This window comes from Gorilla gorilla, chromosome 2 (assembly GCF_029281585.2).
Source record: "Gorilla gorilla gorilla isolate KB3781 chromosome 2, NHGRI_mGorGor1-v2.1_pri, whole genome shotgun sequence".
Classification (NCBI taxonomy): Eukaryota; Metazoa; Chordata; class Mammalia; order Primates; family Hominidae; genus Gorilla; species Gorilla gorilla.
This window is the reverse complement of record NC_086017.1, coordinates 147,221,121-147,247,420: the sequence shown is the minus strand read 5'-3', so window position 1 is coordinate 147,247,420 and position 26,300 is coordinate 147,221,121. Positions and strand designations below refer to the sequence as shown.

Genomic DNA, 26,300 nt, shown 5'->3' with positions numbered 1-26,300 from the left:
CCATTCTGTAGGCTGTCTGTTTAGTCTGTTGATAGTTTCTTTTGCTGTGCAGAAGCTCTTTAGTTTAATTAAATCCCATTTGTCAATTTTTGCCTGTTACAATTGCTCTTGGTGTCTTTGTCATGAAAGCTTTGCCTGTGCCTACATCCTGAATGGTATTGCCTAGGTTGTCTTCCAGAGATTTTATAGTTTTGCGTTTTACATTTACGTTTTAATCCATCTTGAGTTAATTTTTGTATATGGTATAAGAAAGGCATCTAGTTTTAATCTGCAATGTGGCTAGCCAGTTATCCCAGCACCATTTATTGAATAGGGAATCCTTTCCCAATTGCTTTTGTCAGGTTTGTCAAAGATCAGACAGTTGTAGCTGTGCAGTCTTATTTCTGGGTTCTCTATTCTGTTCCATTGGTCTATGTATCTGTTTTTGTACTGGTACCATACTGTGTAGCCTTGTAGCATTGTTCGAAGATGGGTAGCATGATGCCTCCAGGTTTGTTCTTTTTGCTTAGGATTGCCTTGGCTATTATGGCTCTTTTTTCGTTCCATATTAATTTTAAAGTAGTCTATTTCCTATTTCTGTAAAGAATGTCAATGGTAGTTTAACACTGAATCTATAAATTGCTTTGGACAATATGGCCATTTTAGTGATATTAATTCTTGCTACACATGAGCATGGAATGTTTTTCCATTTGTCTGTGTCATCTCTGATTTATTTGAGCTGTGGTTTGTAGTTCTCCTTGTACAGATCCTTCACCCCCCTAGTTAGCTATTCCTAGATATTTTATTCTTTTTGTGGCAGTTGTGAATGGGAGTTCATTCCTGATTTGGCTCTCGGCTTGTTTTTGGCATACAAGAATGCTAGTGATTTCTACACACTGATTTTGTATCCTGAGACTTTGCTGAAGTTGTTTATCAGCTTAAGAAGCTTTTGGGCTGAGACTGGCGGGTTTTTGAAATATAGGATCATGTCGTCTCCCAACAGGGATAGTTTGACTTCCTGATGCCCTTTATTTCTTTCTCTTGCCTGACTGCCCTGACTAGAACTTCCAATACCGTTGTAGTTGCTCATTCAGTATGATGCTTGTCATATATGGCTCTTATGATTTCGAGGTATGTTCCTTCAATACCTAGTTCACATTTTTGTTATGCCTCCATTCACTGATACTTAGGTTGATTCTGTATTTTGGCTATTGTGAATAATGCTGCAATGAACCTGGCAGTGTAGATATTTCTTCAACATACTGATTTCATTTCCTTTGGATATACACCCAGTAGTAGGACTGTAGGATCATATGGTAGTTCTCTTTTTAATTTTTTGAGGAACCTCCAAACTGTTTTTCATAATGGCTATAGTAATTTACATTCTCACCATCAGTGTGCAAGGATTCCCTTTTCTCTACATCCTCTCCAACACTTGTTATCTTTCGTCTTTTTGATAACAACCATTCTAACAGGTGTGACATGATCTTTCATTGTGGTTTTAATTTGCTTTTCTCTGATAGTGATTTTGAGCATTTTTCTATACTTGTTGGCCATTGTTTGTCTCCTTTTATGCAATGTCTATTCAGATTCTTCACCATTTAAAAATGTATTGAGGTAAAATATAAATATAAAATTTACCACATTTACCATTTTAAGTGTACAGTTCAGTGGTAATAAATACATTTATATTCTCTTTTTCCCTTCATCTTCTCCCTCCCCTTTCCCCCTTCCTGGTCTCTGGTAACCACCAATCTACTTTCTATCTTCACAAGATCCATTTTTTAAACTCCTGCATATGAATGAGAACATGTGATATTTATCTTTCTGTGCTTTGCTCATTTAACATAATGGCCTCCAGTTCTATCCATATTGCTGCAAATGACAGGATTTCATTCTTTTTTATGACTGAGTAACATTCCATTGTGTATATATACACTGTATTTTCTTCATCCATTGATTGGCACTTGGGGGGTTCCATATTTTGGCTATTGTGAATAGTGTTGCAATAAACACAGAGTGCAGATATACTTATTTCCTTTCTTTTGGATATTTCCGGATCATATGGAAGTTCTATTTTTAGTTTTTTTGAGTAGCATGATGCCTCCAGCTGTTCTCCATAGTAGCTGTATTAATTTACATTCCCACCAACGGTGTACGGCGGGGGGGGAGGGGGTCCTCTTTCTCTGCATCCTCACCAGCATGTTATTGCCTGTCTTTTTAAAACAAGCCATTTTAACTGGGGAGAAGGTGAAATGATATCACTTTATGGCTTTAATTTTCATTTCTCTGATGATTAGTGATGCTGAGTATTTTTTCATATACCTGTTGCCTTTGCCCATTTTAAAATAAGGTTATTTTCTTGCTATTGAGTCGTTTTGAGTTCCTTACAAATTTTGGATATTAACACCTTGCCAGATATATGGTTTGCAAATATTTTCTACCATTCTGTAGATTTTCTTTTCACTCTGTTGATTATTTCCTTGACTGTGCAGAAGTTTTTTACTTTGATGCAATTCCATTTGTCTATTTTTTCCTTTGTGCTTTTGGGTTAATATCCAAAAAAAATCAATGCCAAGACGAGTGTCACGCAGCCTTACCCCTATGTTTTCTTTATGGTTTCAGGTCTTACATTTAAGTCTTTAACCCATTTTCAGTTGATTTTTATATACGGTGTAAGATAAAGGTTTTGTTTTACGGTTCTTATTGTATATAACCTTCCTTAATATAGTACTTTTTAAAATAACTGGTTTTTTTTTAGAATAGTTTTAGGTTTATAAAAAAATTAAGAAAACAGCACTGAGAGTTCCCATATACCCTGCACCCAGATTCCTCAATTATTAACACCTTACACTTACTATATGGTCCACTTGTTAAAATTAAACTGATATTGACACATTATTATTAAAGTCCATACCTTATTCACATTTCCTTAATTTTTACCTAATGTCTTCTTTCTGTTCCAGTGTTCTATCCAGGTCATCATATTCTATTTAGTTTTGTCTCCTTAGACTTCTTTTGGCTGTGACAGTTTCTTAGACTTTCCTTACTTTTGATGACCTTGACAGTTCTGATGAGTACTAGTCAGGTATTACGTAGGATATTTCATTACTGGAATCTGCCTGATGTTTTCCTCATGATTAGACTGGGTTTATGGATTTTTGGGAGAAAGGCCAGAGAAGTAACATGTCCTTTGCACCATATCTTGCCAAAGGTACATACTAACAACGTGATTGATGACTGCTGATGTTGGCCTTGATCATCAGACTGAGGTAGTATCTGTCAGGCTCCTCCACTGTAAAGTTACTCCCCACACCCTGAAATCACTATGCATAGCCTACTCTTAAGGAATGGTGATTTACGCTCCCCTCTTTAAGACTGCAGTGTCTACTAAACTGTTTGCAATTCTGCATAGATTTGTTTCTTCTCCCCAATCATTTATTTATATCAGTATGTGCAATTTGTTTTTAAAAAATTCTCATCACCACATTCCGTAAAGATGATTTCCCAAGTAGTGGTATTTCTCTAAGTTGCTCCAGAGTCTTAGGGTGCAAACCACAGTTAGTAAGCTCCTTATGAACAACCTCTGTATCAAGTACTTTGTCCATTGGCAGGCAGGTGTTAAATACAGCAGTTGGCTCGTGTGGATACAGTACTGCAGAGAAAGACCCGCTCTGTGAAGATCTGAGCAGCATGGTCAGTGAATACAGGGAATGAGGCATGATAGAACCTGCAATCTCCAAACTAAACTGGTCTCTGTATCCAGAAAGAGCTGTGTCTTCACATTTACACTTTGTGCCTTAAGCATTTGCATTATGGCACCTCGGAGAGCAACAGGGGATAAGAGGGTCAGAGGAAGTCCTGCCTGTGGACCTGAGGTAGCAACTAAACTCTTAGAGTTGATCAAAAAATTGAGCAATGTAAAGATGTTGATTCCTTTCACCAACACAACAGACTCAGGTCTGTGATCCATTTGTACTTCATGTTTCTCTTTACGCAGCTTGATAGAAAGTATGTCTGGCTTTTTAATTTTATCTTGCACACTCATCTCTTCTACATTTATAACTGGAGATCCTGAACACCAAAGTAAGCCTAAAAGGAATCTTTGAGGAAAAAAGCCTTGTAGCAAGCAAAGTCAAGATTCTTGAAGTTAAGGAAATATACTTTAAAATATTGAAATGTTTATAAACATTAACTTTTATTACATGCACTGAGCAGTAGCATTTTAAGGTTTTAAATCAGTGTTTTCTGCTTTTACTATTTTCAGATTAAATTTTTAGATATAAAGATAAAAAACTCAGAGAACTCAAATGAGATATCTATATCCCTACAACCGAATTATATAGTGAGTAGAAAACTGAATTAATGCATTTCTTTGCAAACAGGAAATTGAGACTAAACACACAGCAGCTATCTCATGGCATTGTGACCAATGGCATCAGGGCAAAAATATGTTACTTTACCATTTACCTAAGACTGTTAGCAGGTTCTTGTTTTACAAAGGTAGAAAATAAATGTAGACAACATCTACTGAGCTGACTGATGATGCCTTTACCTGAACATCTTTCCTACTGATTTATAATTCCTTTACTTTCACATATACTAAATTTTTTTAAATGCATGTTAATTCAGATAAAAAGGCATTTTGTATTCCACACAGAATAGCATTAAGAATTGTGAAGTAGGCTGGACGCGGTGGCTCATGCCTGTAATCTCAGCACTTTGGGAGGCCGAGGTGGGCAGATCACGAGGTGAAGAGATCCAGACCATCCTGGCCAACATGATGAAACCCCATCTCTACCAATAATACAAAAATTAGCTGGGTGTGATGGCGCATGCCTGTAATCCCAGCTACTTGGGAGGCTGAGGAAGGAGAATTGCTTGAACCCGGGAGGCGGAGGTTGCAGTGAGCCAAGATCGTGCCGCTGCACTCCAGCCTGGTGACAGGGCGAGCCTCCAACTCAAAAAAAAAAAAAAAAAAAAAAAGAATTGTGAAGTATACTGAGCTGTCATGGCAAAGCAGTATTTAATGTGCTTATAGGTGTATGTATATGTGTGTAGGGGGAATTATATAATTCACATTTTTAAAATAAAAGTGCTTAGAAATAAAAAGCACTGGGTAAAGAAATAACAGTATTTAAGTATTTGTTCACTTTATAATCCAGAAAATAAAACACCACGTTTATTTCCCCCCCCAAAAAATTCTCATTTCTTCTGTTTCCTGAATTAGTTTTGTTTCTTTTCTGGGCTACTTTTTCTGTGTATGTGTTTTTTTAACCTTTATTTTTCTTTAATGATGATCATTTTCCTCATATACCTCGTTGTCCATTCATGTTTAAGAAGGACAAGGTAGTTGATATAATTTGATATAATTTTCCTCTGTGGAAATATAAGTAGGTCTATTTTTCAACAGGTATCTTTCTTGAGTACCAAATCTGCCTCGGGGTTCTGTGCATTTACGGTGGGTGTGTTGACTGACAGGCATTATTTTAGAGTAAACTGGTGAGACCTCCCGGGATCTCCAACTGCCAGAATAAAGAGAAATAAGGAGAATTTCAATCTGCGGCTGTCACATTAGAAGCCTTAGCATGCTTTATTGTCTTGTTAGTGTGTTTATGCTTGTGAATAAATGTCAGGCTGCACTTTATATTTGTGAACCAGGAAAGGAGTCAACTAGTGATTGTTGTGTATACCGACCTTCAGTGAATCCCCATTTCCAGTATCTCTCATTGGGTCAGTCAGCCCTGAATTTACAGCTGCTCTGGGCCTTGATGAGCACAGGAGCTCACTTCTCCACTGGAGCCCACACACAGCTCCTGATTCTGGGTTGTGGTTTTCTTAGCCTACTTCTGGTTACTTATTTTTCTTTTTTTTTTGGTCCATATAAATCCATTTATTATTTACAATTTTAAGATCACAGAATCTTTTTTAAACTTTTATTTTAGGTTTGGGAGTAAATGTGAAAGTTTGTTACATGGGTAAACTCATGTCACAGGGCTTTGTGGTACAGATTATTTCACTACAGGTACAGGTATTAAGCCCAGTACCCAATAGTTATCTTTTCTGCTCCTCTCCCTCTTTCCACCTTCCACCCTCAAGTAGACCGCAGTGTCTGTTGTCTCCTTGTTTGTGTTCATAACTTCTCACCATTTAGCTCCCACTTATAAGTGAGAACATGTGGTATTTGGTTTTCTGTTCCTGCATTAGTTTGCTAAGGATAATGGCCTCCAGCTCCATCCACAGTCCCACAAGACATGTGGTCACTTTCTATCTTAAAGAAATATGTTAAGATTTCTTGTACGTTGATTTTCTCTACCATTTCATTGGCTTCCATGGGTTTATTCCTTTTTAATTTCTACACTTTAACTTCAGAAGGGCTTGGGAAAGAATGGGAGGATAATGTCTCTATTTAGTTTGTCTCTTTTACCAGAAGACTCCACAAGTCCACTTCTTAAATACAAATAAGATTTCTCCTTAGATTTAAGGGAAGTATAAATGTCTGTTAACTCATAATTATGATTTTGTTGTTGTCTGTTTCTCATTTTCTTAGTCTAAACTTAATTTACATTCCTGTCAAAGCTTTTATTAAAGCTCTGATAAAATTCAGAACTGCATCAGTCAGGGTAGGGTCCCCACAGGAAAAAGAATTCACTGTATGAAGCTTTCATGAAAAGATTACGTGTAGAGTTGTGAGCAGGATGAAGGGAGCAAACAAGGGAATAATGAGGCACCCAGAGACTACTGACAGGAGGATACTGTTATAGTCCTGAGGGCCAAAGGAACAAGGGGAGGAGGAGAGCCTAGTAGGCACTAGGACCACAGACAAGGGGCTGTCCAGCAGAAGCTGTATTGTAGAGAGACACAGTTACTGTGCCGAGGCAGAGAGCAGGGAAGAAATGCCAGCTTTTCTTTCCTCTGTCCTCCCATTTACTGGCAATGCTTCCCACTGCCCAGATCCAACCAAAAGCTAGTCAGCAAGAGAGCCCCAAAGACGCACTTTGTAGGGTCAGAGCAAGGCCAAGAATGGATTGATAGAGTGAGGATGGAGAGCAGTAGATAACCGGTAAAAAAACCTAATGTTTTATTACAATGCAGTTCAAATATTGAAGATTTGAGATTTCACAAAACATAGGAATATTTAATGTTGGATATTATCAGGTAAAATGGTCTTAATTAAATGCCAAAAACTATTAAGAATCTTCATTCTCATGAGTATTTTTTTTAGGGGAACAAAACCACGTAGCAGATGAGTCTAAGGATAATCAAAGCAATTATGCAAATTAGACAAGCCCAAGGGCCCTGAGCATAAAATAAAATCAGAACCAAACTTCAAATTTTAAACATGGAAGATTGTTACTATAATTAAAAATCTATGTACTATGGTGTTATTAGGGTAGTGGTTATTGTTGGGTGGCAGTGACTGGGATGGAGCATGACAGGCTTTGCAGGTGCTGGTAATACTGTTTTTGGATCTGTGTGCTAGTTATATGGATATGCCTACATTGTGAAAATTCATTGACTAGGACACCTGTGATTTGGGTGTTTTGTGTGAGTATATTTCGGCAAAAATCTTTTAAAAAAATCATGGCATGGCCAGGTGTGGTGGCTCATGCCTGTAATCCCAGCACTTTGGGAGGCTGAGGCGGGTGGATCACCAGAGGTCAGGAGTTCGAGACCAGCCTGGCCAACATGGTGAAACCCACTCTCTACTAAAAACACAAAAATTAGCCAGGTGTGGTGGTGGGTGCCTGTAATCCCTGCTACTCGGGAGGCTGAGGCAGGACAGTCAATTGAACCCAGGAGGCGGAGGTTGCAGTGAGCCGACATCGCACCATTGCACTCCAGCCTGGGTGACAAGAGCGAGACTCCGTCTCCAAAAAAACAAACAACAACAAAACATGGCAGCCATGAATACAACTTAAAAAAACCTCAACTATTTCCATGTATTTTATGCCCTTCTTTAGGTATCCATACTAAGAGCTAACAAGGATTTACTGTAACACCTAAAATAATGATGCACATTCAACAGGCAGGAAAAGCTTATCTTAGCTTCAAAGAATTTGTGATCTGCTTAGAAAAACCAAATATTTAGATATGAAAACAAGAATATTAACAAGCAATATCTCAGGCTATGAAGAATGCTATAGTAGAAACAGGTGCAATACTGATATGTAACTGATTCCCATGGGAAGGCCTAGATAGAAACACTCCCCAGGTGGGCTCTTTCTGTTAGACATCTCTTTCTCTCTAAAACCTTAACAAAGGTCAACTAGGCCAAATGACTGTGGACCCTGCATTTAAGCCTACAATACGCACAGTGCCATAAAAGCCATGAAGATTTTGAGGTCACTTCTCTTCTCTGCCCTGAAGTAGTGAGTAGGGAGCTCACCCCTACTTGAAAGGGAAGCAGACAATACAAGCAAGGAGAATTGAAGGCAGAGATAGGAAAGCATAAGAGAACATGGCAGCAGGAGATTTCTGCAGAGTAGAAGACCTCTTAGTGTCAGGAAAAAGAAAGAGAAGTCTGTGGGTGATAGGAGCAAAGAGACCCTGCTGCCTGGCAACACCCTAGGGGGGCAGCTAAAACCTTAAAAGAAAACAGCTGTGTGTGCATCTAGGCAGATGGGCCATGGGTATCTTCACCAAAGGTTCTGGGGCTTCACACATGGTACAGAAGCAGCAAAGACCTCTGGATCTGAAGGGAATCTGCTAGCCAAAGATGGCTGATGTCTCAGCAGTAACTCCCAACCCTAATGCTTTGGTACCGTGTAAGACCTCAGAACTGTGGCACAGCTCCAGGCTGAGAAACCTCAGGAAGGTCTGAGGTTAAAAATATCCGCCAACCTGGTAAATGAAGGCTAAAGTCAGAAATTCAAATCCAGAAACTTATACTTCTGATAGATCTGAGGTTTATTCAGGTCTGAGACTTATCCTTTTTTTACATGTATAATATATGGATGTACAACACACAGAGTTTAAAATTTCACAGACAGAAAAGGAAAAATGAGAAGTACAGTGCCATTGTTTTATCTGGTTCCATCAGTGAAAGCTGCTCCCTATAAATGAGTTTTCTAGATAAGTACATATAGAGTCTATGCTACTAAAATAAATTACTAATCTCAGCTGAAATCTGGTAATGGGATTGGGACTACTGCCATTATCCTAAATTACTCCCAGACTAGAGTACATTTAAAGCTTTTGGGTCTTTTTTTTCTCTTAGTGTTTCTTACTCTCCTCACTACCTTTGTAGTCTGGTGGTGTAGTCTGGTTTTTGCAGCTCTCCATGCACTTGATTCTAGTTATCCTCTTTCCCTTCTCCTATTCTAATTTTCTGTTTCAAATATATCTTGGGTTGAAGAATCAGGAAACCAAGCATTTAAAAACTGTACTTAAATAAAGGGTCAGGAGGCAGTGAGTGAAGACCCCAGAGATCGTGAGAGTGATTCTGGTTACATCATGACCTTTTCTTTCTTTCTACCAGGTTCTTAGCTATGTTCTACGCTAACAGAGAAGTTATCTTCTTGCATTCTATCATTTCAGAAGGTGCTTCAGTGATTGCTGTGGGTGGGCAAGGGGGAGGATGAGTGGCCCCTCTCCTCTGCTTCAGTGGGAGTAGCCCTGAAGGAGTAGCTCTTTTACTACTATGGGTTCTGTTTTAGATTTCATTTAACGAGATTTCATTTAACGAGAGGATCTTACTGCTAAAACAAGTTTGAAAACCACTCTTCTAGAATCTGATATCTAGATTTGTGTAGCTCAATTGACATGTTATAGTTGTAAATTTTAAACAAAACTGCTGAAACTCCAAAATTAGAACCCATTTTCAAAAGGAGATGAAAATTACCTGAAGTAGAGGGATGAAATCCTCTTGTTCTAGAGAGCTGCAGTTGGGCTTTGCTAGAAGACAGATGAATTTAGAGGCATCATCATGATGGTTATTCAGCAACCTATAAAAGAAACAACTGCTTAGGAAGATTAGTTCCTCTGAACAAACAATGACAATAACATCAATAGTTAGTAATTTCAGTTTGATCTGAAGGCCACTCAGATCAACAATCAAGTAAGGAATTTACATAATCAAAGGATGTTTTAGAATGATGAGCTGTCTGTCTATTAGGTTGGATGAGTACTCAAGTTTATTAGACCCTCTTCCCTTCCAGGGGTCTCAGCATGAAGTAATAAGGCCTTGACCTTGATGGTAAAACGGAAACAGGAAGGAACAGCTGTCTAAAGCATTTTCAGGAAACATTCCTCAGGACTCCAGCAACCTCATCTAGTATTCCAAGCACCCAATGGTTCAAGCTAGAAACTTGGGAGTCGTCATGAACTTCTCCCTTCCTTTTACCCCCACACCTATCAACTACCATGTTGTTTCATTTCTACCAAATTGGCCTCTTTCTGTCTCCCACTGCCAATATCCATGCTTAGGCTCTTGTTTGTTGCTTGATATTTCTGAGTAACATATTTGATCACGTCATTGTCCAAATTAAAATTCTTCTGTCAAGTAGGCTAAAGTCCCAGCTTTTTTTTTTGAGACGGAGTTTTGCTCTTTTCACCCAGGTTGGAGTGCAGTGGCACGATCTCGGCTCACTGCAGCCTCCGCCTCCTGGGTTCAACCAATTCTCCTGCCTCAGCCTCCAGAGTAGCTGGGACTATAGGCGCATGCCACCACGCCTGGCTAGTTTTTGTATTTTTAGTAGAGACGGGGGTTTCACCATGTTGGCCAGGATGTTCTTGATCTCCTGACCTTGTGATCCGCCTGCCTCGGCTTCCCAAAGTGCTGGGATTACAGGCGTGAGCCACGGCGCCTGGCCTAAAGTCCTAGCTTCTTGACCTGACATAGAAGGGCCTCCAGAATCTGATCCTACCTGCTCATGTCCCCTTCTCTTACCATTCCTGCACTTGTGGTTGCACAAATGTTCCATGCCTTCTCACACCAGGCATTTGTAAATGCTACCGTCCTTACCACAATACCCTTTTCCCTTACTTCACCTTCCAGGAACTCTCGCTGGCCTCCTGTGTCCTTCCATGCGCTTATTATTTCTGTCATGGCTGTTCCACAATAGCATAACCTTATTGGAATAACTTTTTTTTTCTTCAACTTTTATTATAGGTTCAGGGGTACATGTACGGGTTTGTTACAAAGGTATACTGAGTGATATAAAGGTCTGGAGTATGAACGAATCCATCTCTCAGGTAGTGAGCATAGTACCAATAGCTAGTTTTTCAGCCCTTGCTCCCTCCATCCCTACCCTTTCTTGTATTCCCCAGTGTCTACTGTTCTCATCTTTTTTTTTTGTTTTTGAGACGGAGTCTCGCTCTGTTGCCTACGCTGGAGTGCAGTGGCGCAATCTCGGCTCACTGCAAGCTCTGCCTTCTGGGTTCACGCCATTCTCCTGCCTCAGCCTCCCAAGTAGCTGGGACTACAGGCACCCGCCACCACACCCACCTAATTTTTTTTTTGTATTTTCAGTAGAGACGGGGTTTCACTGTGTTAGCCAGGATGGTATCGATCTCCTGACCTCGTGATCCACCCACCTCGGCCTCCGAAAGTGCTGGGATTACAGGCGTGAGCCACCACGCCCGGCCTGTTCTCATCTTTATGTCCATGTGTACTTGATGTTTAGCTCCCACTTACAAGTGAGAACATATGGTATTTGGTTTTCTGTTTCTGCGAATTTGCTTAGGATAATGGTCTCCAGCTGCATCCATGTTGCTACAAAGAACAAGACTTCATTCTTTTTTATGGCTGCTTAGTAGTCCATGGTGTACCTGTACCACATTTTCTTTATCCAGTCCACCATTGATGGGCATGTATGTTGATTCCATGTCTTTGCAATTGTGAACAGTGCTTCAATGAACATATGGGTGCATAATTCTTTTTAGTAGAATGACTTATTTTTCTTTGGGTATATACCCAGTAATGGAACTACTGGATTGAAATGTAAACTCTGTTCTTTGAGAAATCTCCAAACTGCTCCATGGAGTTCAGCCATGTCCACCTCTTTAGCGAGACTGGGGAAATTTCTGTGGACTATATCCTCATACGTTTTCCAAGTTGCGTACTCTCGCTCCTTCTCTCTCAGGAATGCCAATGAGTTATAGGTTTGGTCTCTTTACATAATCCCATATTTCTGAGAGTTTTCATTTTTTAAAATTCTTTTTTATTTTTGTCTGCCTGCATTGATTCAAAGGAGTGGTCTTTGAGCTCTGAGACTCCTTCCTCAGATTGATCTGTTGTTATTAATGCTTCTAGTTGTATTATGGAATTCCTGTAGTAAATTTTTCAATTCTAGAAGTTCAGTTTGGTTCTTTCTTAAAACGGCTGTGTCATCTTTCAACTCTTGGATCATTTTACTGTTTTCCCTGGATTGAGTTTCAACTTTCTCCTGTATTTCATTGAGCTTTCTTACCATCCAGATTCTGAATTCTGTCATTTCAGCTGCTTTAATTTGATTAACAACCATTGCTGGGGAGCTAGTGAGATAATTTGGAGGTAAGAACACACTCTGCGTTTTAGAATTGCCAGAGTTCTTGTGCTGGTTCCTTCTCATCTGTGAGGGCAGGTGTTCCTTTATCTTTTGATGTTGCTGTCCTTTGTCCTTTGGATGGAGCTTTTTTGTTTTTACTTTATTTCCCTTGAGGGTTTGACTGTGGTGCAAGCTGAGTATAGCCAATTGGCTTTATTTCTGCATGCTTTCAGAGGGCCAAGGCTCTGTATGGAATCTCTTCTGGATTTCTTTTTTTTTTTTGAGACGGAGTTTCACTCTTGTTGCCTAGGCTGGAGTGCAACAGCGCAACCTCGGCTCACTGTAACCTCTGCCTCCCGGGTTCAAATGATTCTCCCGCCTCAGCCTCCGGAGTAGCTGGGATTATAGGTGCCCATCACTATGCCCGGCTAATTTTTTGTATTTTTAGTAGAGATGGGGTTTCACCATGTTGGCCAGGCTGGTCTCGAACTCCTGACCCTCAGGTGATCCACCTGCCTTGGCCTCCCAACGTGCTGGGATTACAGTTTTCTGTCTTTCTTGAGACAAAGTCTGGCTCTGTCACCAAGGCTGGAGTACAATGGCGTGAACACAGCTCACTGCAGCCTCAACCTTCTGGGCTCAAGTGATCCTCCTGCCTCAGCCTCCCAAGCAGCTGGAACCACAGGTGCATACCATCACGCCTGGCTAATTTTTTTGTAGAGACAGAGTCTTGCCATGTTGCCTAGGCTGGTCTTGAACTCCTAGGCTCATGCAATCTTACTGCCTTGGCCTCCCAAAGTGCTGGGATTACAGGTATGAGTCACTGTGCCTGGCCTGTATGGGATCTTTATTTGTCGCCAGAATCCTGTACTGGGTTTTCTCAGGCAATTCACGCTGGAATTTTTTGGTGCTGTAATTCAAGCTGTAACCCGGGAGATGGCATTTAATAGTAAGGGCTACCAGGTAGACTGCAGGTTAGGGGTATATCTGTGGGTGGTCTGTTCATGCAGTAGGTCAAGGGTGAGGGATCCCTGGGTAGGGTGATGCTGCCTTGGCTGTGCAGCTGGTGTGGTGCCCACAGCCTACGTTTTTTTGGCCAGCAGACAGCACTTCCCAGCTTGTGCTTCCTTGACAGGTCTCCTGGTTACTGCCCAGAATTTGGCCCAACCAGCTAGTTTGTCACAAGACTTCTGCACCCAGATCACTGGGCTATTAGGTGTTCCAGACTGCCAGGCTCCCTTGGGTAGAGGCTGTGGCCCAGTTCCTGTGCCAGCCCATTAATCCATACCTCACTTTTCCCAGTGCTCTGAGAGTGAGGGCTCTTCCTCCACTTGAGTTCCAACCACAAGTCTCAGCTTGGCACTCCTGGACTGTGTGCTCTAACCCTGGGGGCCTGGGACCAGGCCTGTAGCTTAGTTCTCTGGCTCCCTGAGGTCGAGCACCAGCTGTGCTGGGTGAGCCAAGGTGCTCCCAGGCCACCAGTAAAAGCGCTCCACTGGGGGCCACTGGCAAAAGTGCTCTCGCAGGGGAGTGGAGGCTGTGCTGTGTGCCTGCTCCTACGGGAGAAGCCAGACAGGAGCCCTGGGAGGGGCTGGTGGACAGGAGAGTGCACGGATCACATGTGCCCTGGTCCTGTGGGAAAGACAGCCCTGCTCTCTCCAGGTCTGGCAGTCAACAAAGGTTAGAGCCTCTTAGAGGAATATGGAGAGCCTTGGGGGATAGGTGCCTATGGTTGTGTTTTGTTGCAGCTGTTCCCATACAAAACCCCATGGGCTCTGTGTAGCCTCGAGCTCTGTCTCTGCCAGCTCTCCAAGCAGTTTTCCCTGCCAACTCCAACGTCCATGGTGGCTGTGGGATCTCTTGCAGCTAGAATCCCAGAGGTCCACAGTGACAGTGGCCTGCTCTGCAGTTACTTCTTTCACCCCTTCCTTAGGAGCCATTCAGAGCCCATGCAGAGTTCTCAGTTTCCTCCCTCTTCAGCCCCAGTGACTGCATCATCTCTCCACTGACTCTCAGTGCTTTCTCTGAAAAGATCTGTTCAAAGTATGCTGGTTTACTCAATATTTTGGTTTCTCTTGGTAGGAAAGGGAAGCTCTCCCTGGCTGTGTCTTCTTGGCCATCTTAACATCCTTGTCTTTTTTTTTTTTTTTCTTTTTTTGGAGACAGGGTCTCATTCTGTTGTCAAGGCTGTGGTGCAGTCTCATGATCATAGCTTACTGCAGCCTCAAACTCCTGGGCTCAAGCGATCCTCCCACTTTAGCCTCCTAAGTAGCTAGGATTACAGGTGCAAGCCAGCACACATGGCTTGGTGTAACTCTTTCACTAGACTGTAAGCTCCTTACAGGGTATAAAACTGTCTTACTTTCTTTGTATCCCAACCGCCTTCAAGACCAGACACAATATCTGGCATATAGTTAGCATTCAACAAGTGATTAAGGAAGAAAAATAAGAAAATGTTTTTCATCAAACAGATGTATACTTCATTTGTGCTTATTAGAGCTATACTATGATTTTTATACTTATTCTCCATAACATTCCTCAACATGCTTAAGGCTCCTAAAGTTAAATAAACACGTTTCAGAAAAAAGATTCACGCAATAGATGCTAATAGGAGCCACCTCTCAGGATTAGAAAATGGGTGGGATGATCACAATAGAAAAACAGTGAGGTCTTTCAAAAGAACTACTTATATATATAAAACAGAATCGTAAGATATAAAAACAGCAGAGACATGACAGATGAGAGCTACTCTGAGAGGACAAAGTGAAATCAGAAATGGTCTTTTGCTGTGAAATAGAAAGAAAAGGTGAATTACAATTTTCTGCCAGTGTTACTGGCTGGTCAACTCTATGGCAGGAGAAAAGATAAAAGTCATGAAAGCTAAAGAATGAAGGTAAGCATAGCTATTCTAAACTAGCATCTTTCAGAACTTTTAGGACAAAATGTTATTTTGTTAATGGACAAATGATACATTGATATGAAAAGGTAAAAGAAAGTAAAGCATAATAAAGCTGAAGCAATATTATTGATTCCATTTGAGATGAGTTCTGCCCAAAAGCTGATACTCCAGGACCTCAAAAAGAAATGCTATGGAGCAATGTCTTTCTCCTAAAAATGTCCTGACTATAAGAATATATGTCAGAGTATAGACATGAAATGGGCAGCGGCACAGGGAAAGGAAGTGGACCAGAGCCCTTTGGAGGAGAGATACTGAGGCCTCCACCCCATGAGCAGTCTGACATGAGAGAAATTATTTCCCTATATTCTGTTTTGAGATGGAGTCTCGTTCTGTCGCCCAGGCTGGAGTGCAGAGGCGCGATATCGGCTCACTGCAAGCTCCGCCTCCTGGGTTCCCGCGATTCTCCTGCCTCAGCCTCCTGAGTAGCTGGGACTACAGGTGCCCGCCATCTCGCCCGGCTAATTTTTTGCATTTTTAGTAGAGATGGGGTTTCACTGTGTTAGCCAGGATGGTCTCGATCTCCTGACCTCGGGATCTGCCCGCCTTGGCCTCCCAAAGTGCTGGGATTACAGGCGTGAGCCACCACGCCCGGCCATTTCCCTATATTCTTATGAGTTTTATATTTGACTCTTTTTTTTTTTTTAAGATGATGTAGAGCTACTGGAGCAAGTCAGCATATATATGTATTCTCCAAAATGGTTTAATTCTGTATAATTACCTGTTGGCAATTTTTTTATTTGAAAGTTTTAATATACTATACTTGAGCCCACAATGCTTTATGCAAATGTTACAATTTGTTAAAAAAAAAAAAAAATTACAAAACTAAACACGTCTTCTCCAAGGTCAACGTGGTAACTCACACCACCATGTTTAGCTGCTTAGTCTCCCAAAATAGCCACACTCGGGGCTCCCTTCAAGCACCCTGGCTTTTAAAAGACATTTTAAGAGCTCAAAGAGGAATTTCCACTAGAGGGCACTCAAACCATTTTAATATCTGACTGTAAAATAACACTTTAATTTAGAGACACACTTATCTATTCATAGAATTTTCCTGATGAAAAAAAGACAGGGATAGTTGCTCATGCTATATAACTTCATAAGCAATTTTCCTGCAGTTAACCAAAATGGAGACTTGTACTTCATGTCTTTCCCCCGCTTTTTGCGTTTTGCAGAAATGTCTTCCTTACAGATAAAATTTAAACAATTCATCTGAATAAAAGAATACAGCTATTGTGGTGGTGGCTATGATCTATCCACCAACATACACTCTTTTTAAAAAAAATTTTTTATTTTTAAGTTCCAAGGTACATGCGCAGGATGTGCACGTCTGTTACATAGATAAACACGTGCTGTGGTGGTGTGCTGCACCTATCAACCCATCACCTAGGTATTAAGCCCAATATGCATTAGCTATTTTTTCCTAATGCTCTCCCTTCCCTCACCCCACCCCGACAGGCCCCAGTGTGTGCTGTTCCCCTCCCTGTGTCCATGTGTTCTCATTGTTCAGTTCCCACTTATGAGAATACGCTCCACCAACATAGACTCTTTAGTTCTAATGTGATGTATGAAGAACTTGAACTTGACCTGCTGCTAGATTTTTAAAAATAAGAATACATTTATTAATCACCTACTATATTCTCAAGCATTATCCTATTAAGGGCTTTTAGCTGAAATGAAGAAATTAGAAAGAATCTGTCTGTTCAATCTGCTGCTATTATAGGTTGATGTTAAATAATAATAACAATAGGTGAGTAGCATTTCCCAATAGTTTACCAGGAAGGATATTTAGCTCAGAAAAGGCGAGAAGAACATGCATAACAAGGGTGCTGATCAGTTAAAAGAGGCAGAAGGGGCAAGCTGTGATACTTAGCTAAGATGTATAAATATACCAAGAAATAACTCCTAAAGAAGAAAGAAGGGAGAAAAAAGAGATAAAGAAGAAAGATGTTGGGTTTGAATTCAAGAAAATTTGTCAGAATGTTAGAATCCAGGAAAAGCTTGATAAATATACTAGTCCTTCAGTTCCTTAACTGGAGCTTTCAAAAGGTAATGATTAAAATCTATTAGAATTCAGTATTTCTAACAAATCAACTATATATAATTCTAAATTGGATCATATGGGAATGAAAATGTATTTCCCATGTGACACATCTGATTTGCCCCCCCATAAAGGGGAGTTCTTATTTGCTTATTTCACTGCTGCCAGATTCAAATCCTGAGACCCAAATTTAACAAGTAAAATTGGCTGGGTGTGGGGTTCACACCTATAATCTCAGCACTTTGGGCAGCCGAGCTGGGAGGATTGCTTAAGGCCAGGAGTTTATGACCAGCCTGGGCAACAGAGTGAGATCCAGTCTCTATAAAAATTAGCCAGGTGTGGTGGTGCCTGCCTGTAGTCCCAGCTACTTAGGAGGCTGAGATAGGATTATCACTTGAGCCCAAGAGTTTGGGGCTGCAGTGAGCTATCATTGGGTCTCTGCACACTAGCCTGGGCAAAAAAGTGACATTCTGTCTCAAAAAAAAAAAAAAAAATAAACAAAAATAAAAAACAACAAGAAAAACCAAGTAAAACTAATAAACTATCAAATAGTTTTTAAAGAAAGATTTCTGCAGATCTGCTTTACTGCTTTTTAAAGAGGTTAGATAAAGGCTTGTGGCAAAGAACTTGTATGTGGGTATAAATGGTTGTAAATCATTGAATTTTCCTTGTTGATATAAAGAGTAAAGGGAAAATGTATAAATGAGTAAAATAGGTGACCTTTAGAAAGCATGTCATGAGGGTCACACAATTCTTTGCCTAGCCCCAGAGAGACTGCTCACATACTTACTTTCTCCACATGGCAATGAATGACTGTGCTGTCACAAATCCTGTCTTCTCTCCCCCTGCAGCCCTGAACATGGGGGCTTTCCAATAGAGAGGACAGCCACAGACCTGCAAATAGAAAACACATACAGGGTAAGCCAACAGGGAATGAAGAGATGACATGGCCAAAGAAAAGATCTTTGTGGCTTTTACCCTTCATGCCACAGTGGATGGAAGAGGCCTCAGGAGAACAAAACTGGAGCATAGGAAAATATATCAACTAGGGTAGATTCAGAGAGAGGCAGAGGGGAAACAAAATAAGAGAACATGTTCAATGAAGAAAACGGAAATTCATTTATGTTTTCTCCAACTCCATTTAAAGTGATTCCCTCCTCCAACCTGACAGTTAAAGCAAACAGCATCCCTTCCCACCACTTTCTTCTTTTTTGAGACGGAGTCATGCTCTGTTGCCCAGGCTGGAGTGCAGTGACACAATCTCAGCTCACTGCAACCTCTGCCTCCTAGGTTTAAGCAATTCTCCTGACTCAGCCTCCTGAGTAGCTGGGATTACAAGTGCCCACCACCACACCTGGCAAATTTTTGTATTTTTAGTAGAGATGGAATTTCACCATGTTGGCCAGGCTGGTCTTGACCTTCCGATCTCAAATGATCCACCTGCCTCAGCCTCCCAAAGTGCTGGGATTACAGGCGTGAGCCACTACACTTGGCTTACCACTCTTATAAATTTACTACCTTCTAGAAAGAAAAAGAAATGACTGAATGTCACAGTTGTAATATATGTCCTTCATTCATTCCTTAAGCAGAAAAATCCAGCCACCTTTATTACTTGGTCACTTCGTGTTAATATCCACTACCTATCTCCTTCTCTCTCCTTTGCCTATTATGTTATTAAGTCCCAGGTTCAAGAAGAACCAGAAAATCCTAGACTGCTCAAGAAAACAGCTATCATATCTATTTAAATGGTTATAATTCAGGTAAAAGATGAAAGGTAAAATGCTATAATTTATTTATATATTAGAGGCTACCACAAATGATTACAAAGCCTTAGGAAAGACTGGAAATGAATATAAAACAATTTTAGTACCCTAAAAGGTATTGATTTTTCTCGATAAAAAGCTCTTCCTTTCAATTAAAAAAAACCTGAAGGAGAAAAAATTCTCTATGAAAAGGGAGGTAAATTTAGTAAGAACTCTCTTTCTCATGAGAGTAAAAGGACAATTTTTTTTTTAATTGAAAGGAAGAGGTCCCCAAGTCCCAGGCCATGGACACATGGAGAGGTACCAGTCCGTGGCCTGTTAGGAACTGGGCCACACAGCAGGAGGTGAAGGGCGGGTGAGCGAGCAGTATCACCTGAGCTCCACCTCCTGTCAGATCAGTGGCAGCATCAGATTGTTATAGGAGAGTGAACCCTATCGTGAACTGTGCATGCAAGGGATCTAAGTTGTGCACTCTATCTAACGCATGCCTGAGGATCTGAGGCAGAACAGTTTCATCCTGAAACTACCCCCACTCTACCCCCATCCATGGAAAAACTGTCTTCCACAAAACTAGTCCCTGGTGCCAAAAAGGTTGGGGACTGCTGCTATAAGTAATAATACAATCGTTACTATTAGCAAAGAAATAGTCTCCAAATCATCTCAATTTCTACACACACAGAAAACATATCCCAAATGTGGAACTCTTCAACAAGTCACATTTTGTTATGAGATAAATATGTTATTATTCACATTAGACCCAGGATCTGTTGCGCCCTCATCATTCTACAGAGGAAAAGCCTCTCCTCTAGAGGAAGACTAGATGTGCATCCACCTTAGGCTTAGGTGAAGCTGCTCCTGGTGTGAGACTTCAGTGCACAGGGGACCCCCACAGGAGCCTGAAGAGTACCTAGTCTGACATTAGTTATCCTGAAAGAACACCCAGGCTGCTGGGTTCATGGAGATATGGAAGGCAAGATTCAAGCCAAGGGAGGTAAGGACAGGGCAGAAATAAGAGGCTGCTACTGCCAGGGCCAATAAAGCATATCTGCAAGCAGAGCAGAATTTAAGATTTTTTAAGTCCAGAGGTCGAATATCTCATACCTCCACTGGGGTCAAGAATGAGGGAAAGGTGTTGCTTAGCAACCATGTGATTTTGTTTATTGTATAAATAATGATTACCAAGGTGCAAAGCTCACAATTAATATACTCTGGCTGTATAAGCTGTTGAATCCACTTTCCCCAATCCTAGACTCTCCTTTCATGCAGAATGGTGGTTTGCCAAGAAAATGCTCTTAGACAGTCTTAGTGATGGGCTAGTGGCAACTACTGGGAAAGAATCGTCTGTATCATGGAGGCAGGGTGAATGGAGCCACAAACAGACGGTGTGTGGAGACGCTGGAACTGGCTTACCAAAGTGCTTCAAACTCCCACCATTAGAGTCACTCATGAATTTTTCAGAACTGGAAGGGATCAGGAATCTTTTAACTTCCTGATCAGAAACACTTCCAGGGGCTGTGTGCTTACCACCTTCTGTGGGGTAACTTCCACTAACTAAGCAAATTTCATTCTCTTACAGTCTTTTCTCCAGAAGACTCCTATTAAAACGGATATACACCAGCTCATAAGGAGGATTAAGTCTCTGAAGATTAATAAACTTATTATGACCCAAAGGCAAAATCCTCAGAGACAGGGTACAGAACAAAGATGTTCTGAAGTAGACTGGAAAAGGTCAGCCTATTGTTCTCATAGTGGGGTACCCTGAGTAGCCAAGTGTTATACAGCAGGAGGGTATTATGCCCTTGGAAAAATGACAAAGGGAAAAAATGGGAAAGGCAGAATGGTAAGGGCTATGGACATTACACTCTGACTATTAAAAAAAGTATGCTAGCCTGCATCTGCTTAAAAATCAAAGATTTAAGGTAAAACGAGCCAGGAGATCAATAAGAACCTAAACAGTAAATGGTATTAATCTGAAGGCAAGAGAATAGCACTTTTATTAATAGAAGAGAGAACAAGCTTTTTCTTGTTGAAGTGTGAAGTGTGAATACTGACATTTTGTTTTTGTTTTTTTTTTACAAAGGAAGAGAGTGGATAGCAAGTGGGTATACACAGAGATACAGAAAATAGATTTAGGAAACTTATTTTTAGAGGGGGAGGCGAGTCAATATATGGTAATCAAAGTTCTGGAGCAAAGAAAACTTGATCAACACCTACGATTTGATCTAAGACTGGCCAACAAAACAAATAATCCAAAGCAAGGTTGTCTAATGATACACATAGGAGAGGATGATTACCCAATGTTTGTAATCTTCTTTCAACATTTAAAGATGTCTCAGGCTTGTAATTTCATTTGGCCTTCACGTGATCCTCACATAGATGAGGGCAGTTATTTTTTTAATCCCATTTTGCAGATGAAGAAATTCAGGTACAGAGAGGCTACCTTCCAGGCCACAGGTGTGACGGGTAAAGATGGTGCTATGTCAGCCAGAAGACAGGAGCTGCGGGGCTTTGTATGGTTCAGAAAAGAGTCTTATTCTTTTTCCTCAACTTTCTGCTAGAAGTTAAAACTCCATGATGAATCCTTTGGCCCAGTCTCTGAAAAATGCATTTCTTACTGTTTCTCTGTTTCTGTTCCTAAGTTGCTTTCATTTCTCTGAGATTCATTCTCTATTCATTTCTTCTCTATCATTACTTAAAGCTGTGGAAAAACGTACAAACTACACACTGAGAATTTAACCAGATGTAAGCATTAAGTTCTTCAGGGCTGTTTGAGGTCTAAGATGAATGAGCTAAACTTCACCAACAGATGCAGATTCCATAAACATAGAGTTTTCTAGGCACTTAAAAACAGATCCCAGTCTTTACAGCTACACTTGAGTGCCACTAAGAGTAAGCAGCAAACTCCAGCTGGTCTTCCAAATAACTTTATAAACTACAAGAATCCATAAGAACATTCATTTATTGCTCTAACAAACTCTCTCCTCCTTACTCCTTAAAGGTTGCCTCTCTTCTCCTTTTTCCTATGCCAACCTATCATAAGAATATGAACAGTAAGTGCTGGAGACACAGAGCTCACTGCCTGGTACCAGAAAAGACTTGCATGCATAGTAAAGAATTGTCGAAAATAAGGATGACTTAGTGAGTACTAATAGACTGCAATAGCCAAGTAAAAGCTAAATTAAAAGAGAATTAGGAGTAATAAAAAGTCTCTGAGGACTGAGGGGATCATGGTGGACGGGAGACAGGACTAGACTGCAGCTCCAACTTGGGACAGACAGAGCAGTGTGTGGAGGCTTGCAGTGAGAATTTTTGCTCCAGAACAACTGCAGGAATAAATCAGGAAACCTGAGAAGACCCAAAGACCCCCTGAAGGAAGCGGACTGTTCCTGTGGGACCCAAGAGGCACCCCAAATACTGTGCTGGTATACACGGCTGAGAGACCCACAGAGGGTTCACATCACAGGACGCTGTGCAGACAACCCACAGTAGCAGTCCAGAGCCTGGACTTGCTGGGCGGCTAGATCCAGAAGAGAGATAATCACTACAGCTTGGCTCTCAAGAAGCCACATCCATAGGAAAAGGGGGAGAGTACTAAATCAAGGGAACACCCCGTGGGACAAAAGAATCTGACTAACAGCCTTCAGCCCTAGACCTTCCCTCTGACAGAGCCTACCCATATGAGAAGGAACCCGAAAACCAACTCTGGTTATATGGCAAAACAATGTTCTTTAATACCTCCAAAAAATCACACTAGCTCATCAGCAATGGACCCAAACCAAGAATAAATCCCTGATTTACCTGAAAAAGAATTCAGAAGGTTAGTTATTAAGCTAATCAGGGAGGCATCAGAGAAAGGCGAAACCCAATGTAAGGAAATCCAAAAAATGATACAAGTGAAGGGAAAAATATTCAAGGAAATAGCATAAATAAAAAACAATCAAAACTTCAGGAAACAATGGACACACTTATAGAAATGCAAAATGCTCTGGAAAGTGTCAGCAATGGAACTGAACAAGCAGAAGAAAGAAATTCAGAGCTCAAAGACAAGGTCTTCAAATTAACCCAATCCAACAAAGACAAAGAAAAAAAAAAAGAAAATATGAACAAAGCCTCTAAGGAGTCAAGAATTATGTTAAAAGACCAAACCTAAGATTGATTGGTGTTCCTGAGGAAGATAAATTTAAAGTTTGGAAAACATACTTGGGAGAATAATTGAGGAAAACTTCCCCAGCCTTGCTAGAGACCTAGACATCCAAATACAAGAAGCACAAAGAACATCTGGGAAATTCATCACACAAAGATCACTGCCTAGGCACACTGTCATCAGGTAATCTAAAGTTAAGATAAAGGAAAGAATCTTAAGAGTGGTGACACCAAAGTACTACGTAACCTAAAAAGGAAAACCTATCAGATTAACAGCAGATTTCTCAGCAGAGCCCTACAAGCTAGAAGGAATTGCGACCCTATCTTCAGCCTCCTCAAACAAAACAATTATCAGCCAAAATTTTGTATCCAGCGAAACTAAGCTTCATATATAAAGAAAAGATAGTCTTTTTCAGAAAAACAAATGCTGAGAGAATTCGCCACTACCAAGCCACCACTACAAGAACTGATAAAAGGAGCTCTAAATCTTGAAACAAATCCTGGAAACACCCAAAACAGAACCTCTTTAAAGCATAAATCCCACAGGACCTATAAAACAAAAATGCAATTTAAAAAACAAAAACAAAAAACCAAGATATACAGGAAACAAATAGCATGATGAATGGAATGGTACCTCATATCTCACTACTAATGTTGAATGTAAATGGCCTAAATACTCCACTTAAAGATACAGAATTGAAGAATTGATAAGAATTCACCAACCAATTATCTGCTGCCTTCAAGAGACTCACCTAACACATAAGGACTTGCACAAACTTAAGGTAAAGGAGTGGAAAAAGACATTTCAGGCAAATGGACACCAAAAGTGAGGAGTGGCTATTCTTATATCAGACAAACTTTAAAGGAACAACAGTTAAAAAAGAAAAAGAGGGACATTACATAATGATAAAAGGCCTTTTCCAACAGGAAAATACCACAATCCTAAACATATATGCACTAACACTGGAGCTCCCAAATTTATAAAACAATTACTAATAGACCTAAGAAATGAGACAGACAGTTTAACACAACAAGAGTGGGGGACTTCAGTACTCCACTGACAGCACTAAACAGGTCAAGACAGAAAGTCAATAAACAAACAATGGATTTAAACTATGCCCTGGAACAAATGGACTTCACAGACATATACAGAACATTCCAGCTAACAACTGCAGAATATGCATTCTATTCAACAGCACATGGAACTTTCTCCAAGATAGACCATAGAAGAGGCCACAAAACAAGCCTCAATACATTTAAGAAAATTGAAATTATATCAAGCACTCTCTCAGACTACAGTGGAATAAAACCTGAAATCAACTCCAAAAGGAACCCTCAAAACCATGCAAATACATGGAAATTAAATAACCTGCTCCTGAATGATCACTGGGTCAAAAATGAAATCAAGATGGAAATTAAAACATTCTTCAAACTGAATGACAATAGTGACACAACCTATCAAACCCTCTGGGACACAGCAAAGGCAATGCTAAGAGAAAAGTTCATAGCCCTAAACGCCTACATCAAAAAGTCTGGGCTGGGCGCAGTGGCTCACGCCCATCATCCCAGCACTTTGGGAGGCCGAGGTCGGTGGTTCATGAGGTCAAGAGGTCGAGACCATCCTGGCAAACATGGTGAAACCCTGTCTCTACTAAAAAATACAAAAATTAGCTGGGTGTGGTAGTGCACACCTGTAGTCCCACCTACTCAGGAGGCTGAGGCAGGAGAATCACTTGAACCCAGGAGGTGCTGGCTGCAGTGAGCCAAGATCACGCCACTGCACTCCGGCCTGGCAACAGAGAGAGATTCTGTCTCAAAAAAAAAAAAAGAAAAAAAGTCTGAAAGAGCACAAACAGACAATCTAAGGTCACACCTCAAGGAATTAGAGAAACAAGAATGGAACAAACCAAACCCAAACCCAGCAGGAGAAAGGAAATGACCAGGATCAGAGCAGAACTAAATGAGATTGAAAAAAATAATACAAAAGAAAAAAAATACAAAAAATAAATGAAACAAAAAGCTAGTTCTTTGAAAAGATAAATAAAATTGATAGACAATTAGCAAGACTAACTAAGAAAAGAAGAGAGAAAATCCAAATAAGCTCAATAAGAAACAAAACAGGAGATATTACAACTGACACCACAGAAATACAGAAGATCATTCAAGGTTACTATGAACACCTTTACACACATAAACTAGAAAACCTAGAAGAGATGGATAAATTCCTGGGAAAATACAACCCTTCTAGCTTAAATCAGGAAGAATTAGATACCCTGAACAGACCAGTAACAAGCAGTGATATTGAAATGGTAGTTTAAAAATTACCAACAAAAAAAGTCAAGGACAGACGGATTCACAGCCGAATTCTACCAGACATTCAAAGAAGAATTGGTACCAATCCTACTGACACTATTCCACAAGACAGAGAAACAGGGAACCCTCCCTAATTCATTCTATGAAGCCGGCATCACCCTAACACCAAAACCAGGAAAGGAGGACATAACCAACCAAACAAACAAAAACCTACAGACCAACATCCCTGATGAACACAGATGCTAAAATCCTTAACAAAATACTAGCTAACTGAATCTAACAACATATCAAACAGATAATCCACCATGATTAAGTGGGTTTCATATCAGGGATGCAGGGATGGTTTAACATATGCAAGTCAATAGATGTGATACACCACAAAAACAGAATTAAAAACCAAAATCACATGATCATCTCAATAAATGGAGAAAAAGCATTTGATAAAATCCAGCATCCCTTTATGATGAAAACTCTCAGCAAAATTGGCATACAAGGGACATACCTCAATGTAATAAAAGCCATCTATGACAAGCCCACAGCCAACATAATACTGAATTGGGAAAAGTGGAAAGCATTCCCTCTGAGAACTGGAACAAGACAAGGATGCCCACTCTTACTACTCTTCTTCAACATAG

General features: G+C 40.5%; 1 protein-coding gene across 7 annotated transcripts in view; it reads right to left on the bottom strand.

Annotated features, from left to right (window-relative positions):
- Positions 1–26,300, bottom strand: part of PPP2R3A (protein phosphatase 2 regulatory subunit B''alpha) — a 206,535-nt gene that overhangs the window by 113,126 nt on the left and 67,109 nt on the right. For all 7 annotated transcript variants that reach the window (XM_004037696.5, XM_055382948.2, XM_063704230.1 and 4 more), the window contains 2 exons: positions 18,237–18,340; positions 9,824–9,926 (listed from right to left, as the gene is read on the bottom strand). In XM_004037696.5, the coding sequence (XP_004037744.2) occupies positions 9,824–9,926; positions 18,237–18,340 (207 nt within the window). The remainder of the gene's footprint in view (positions 1–9,823; positions 9,927–18,236; positions 18,341–26,300) is intronic.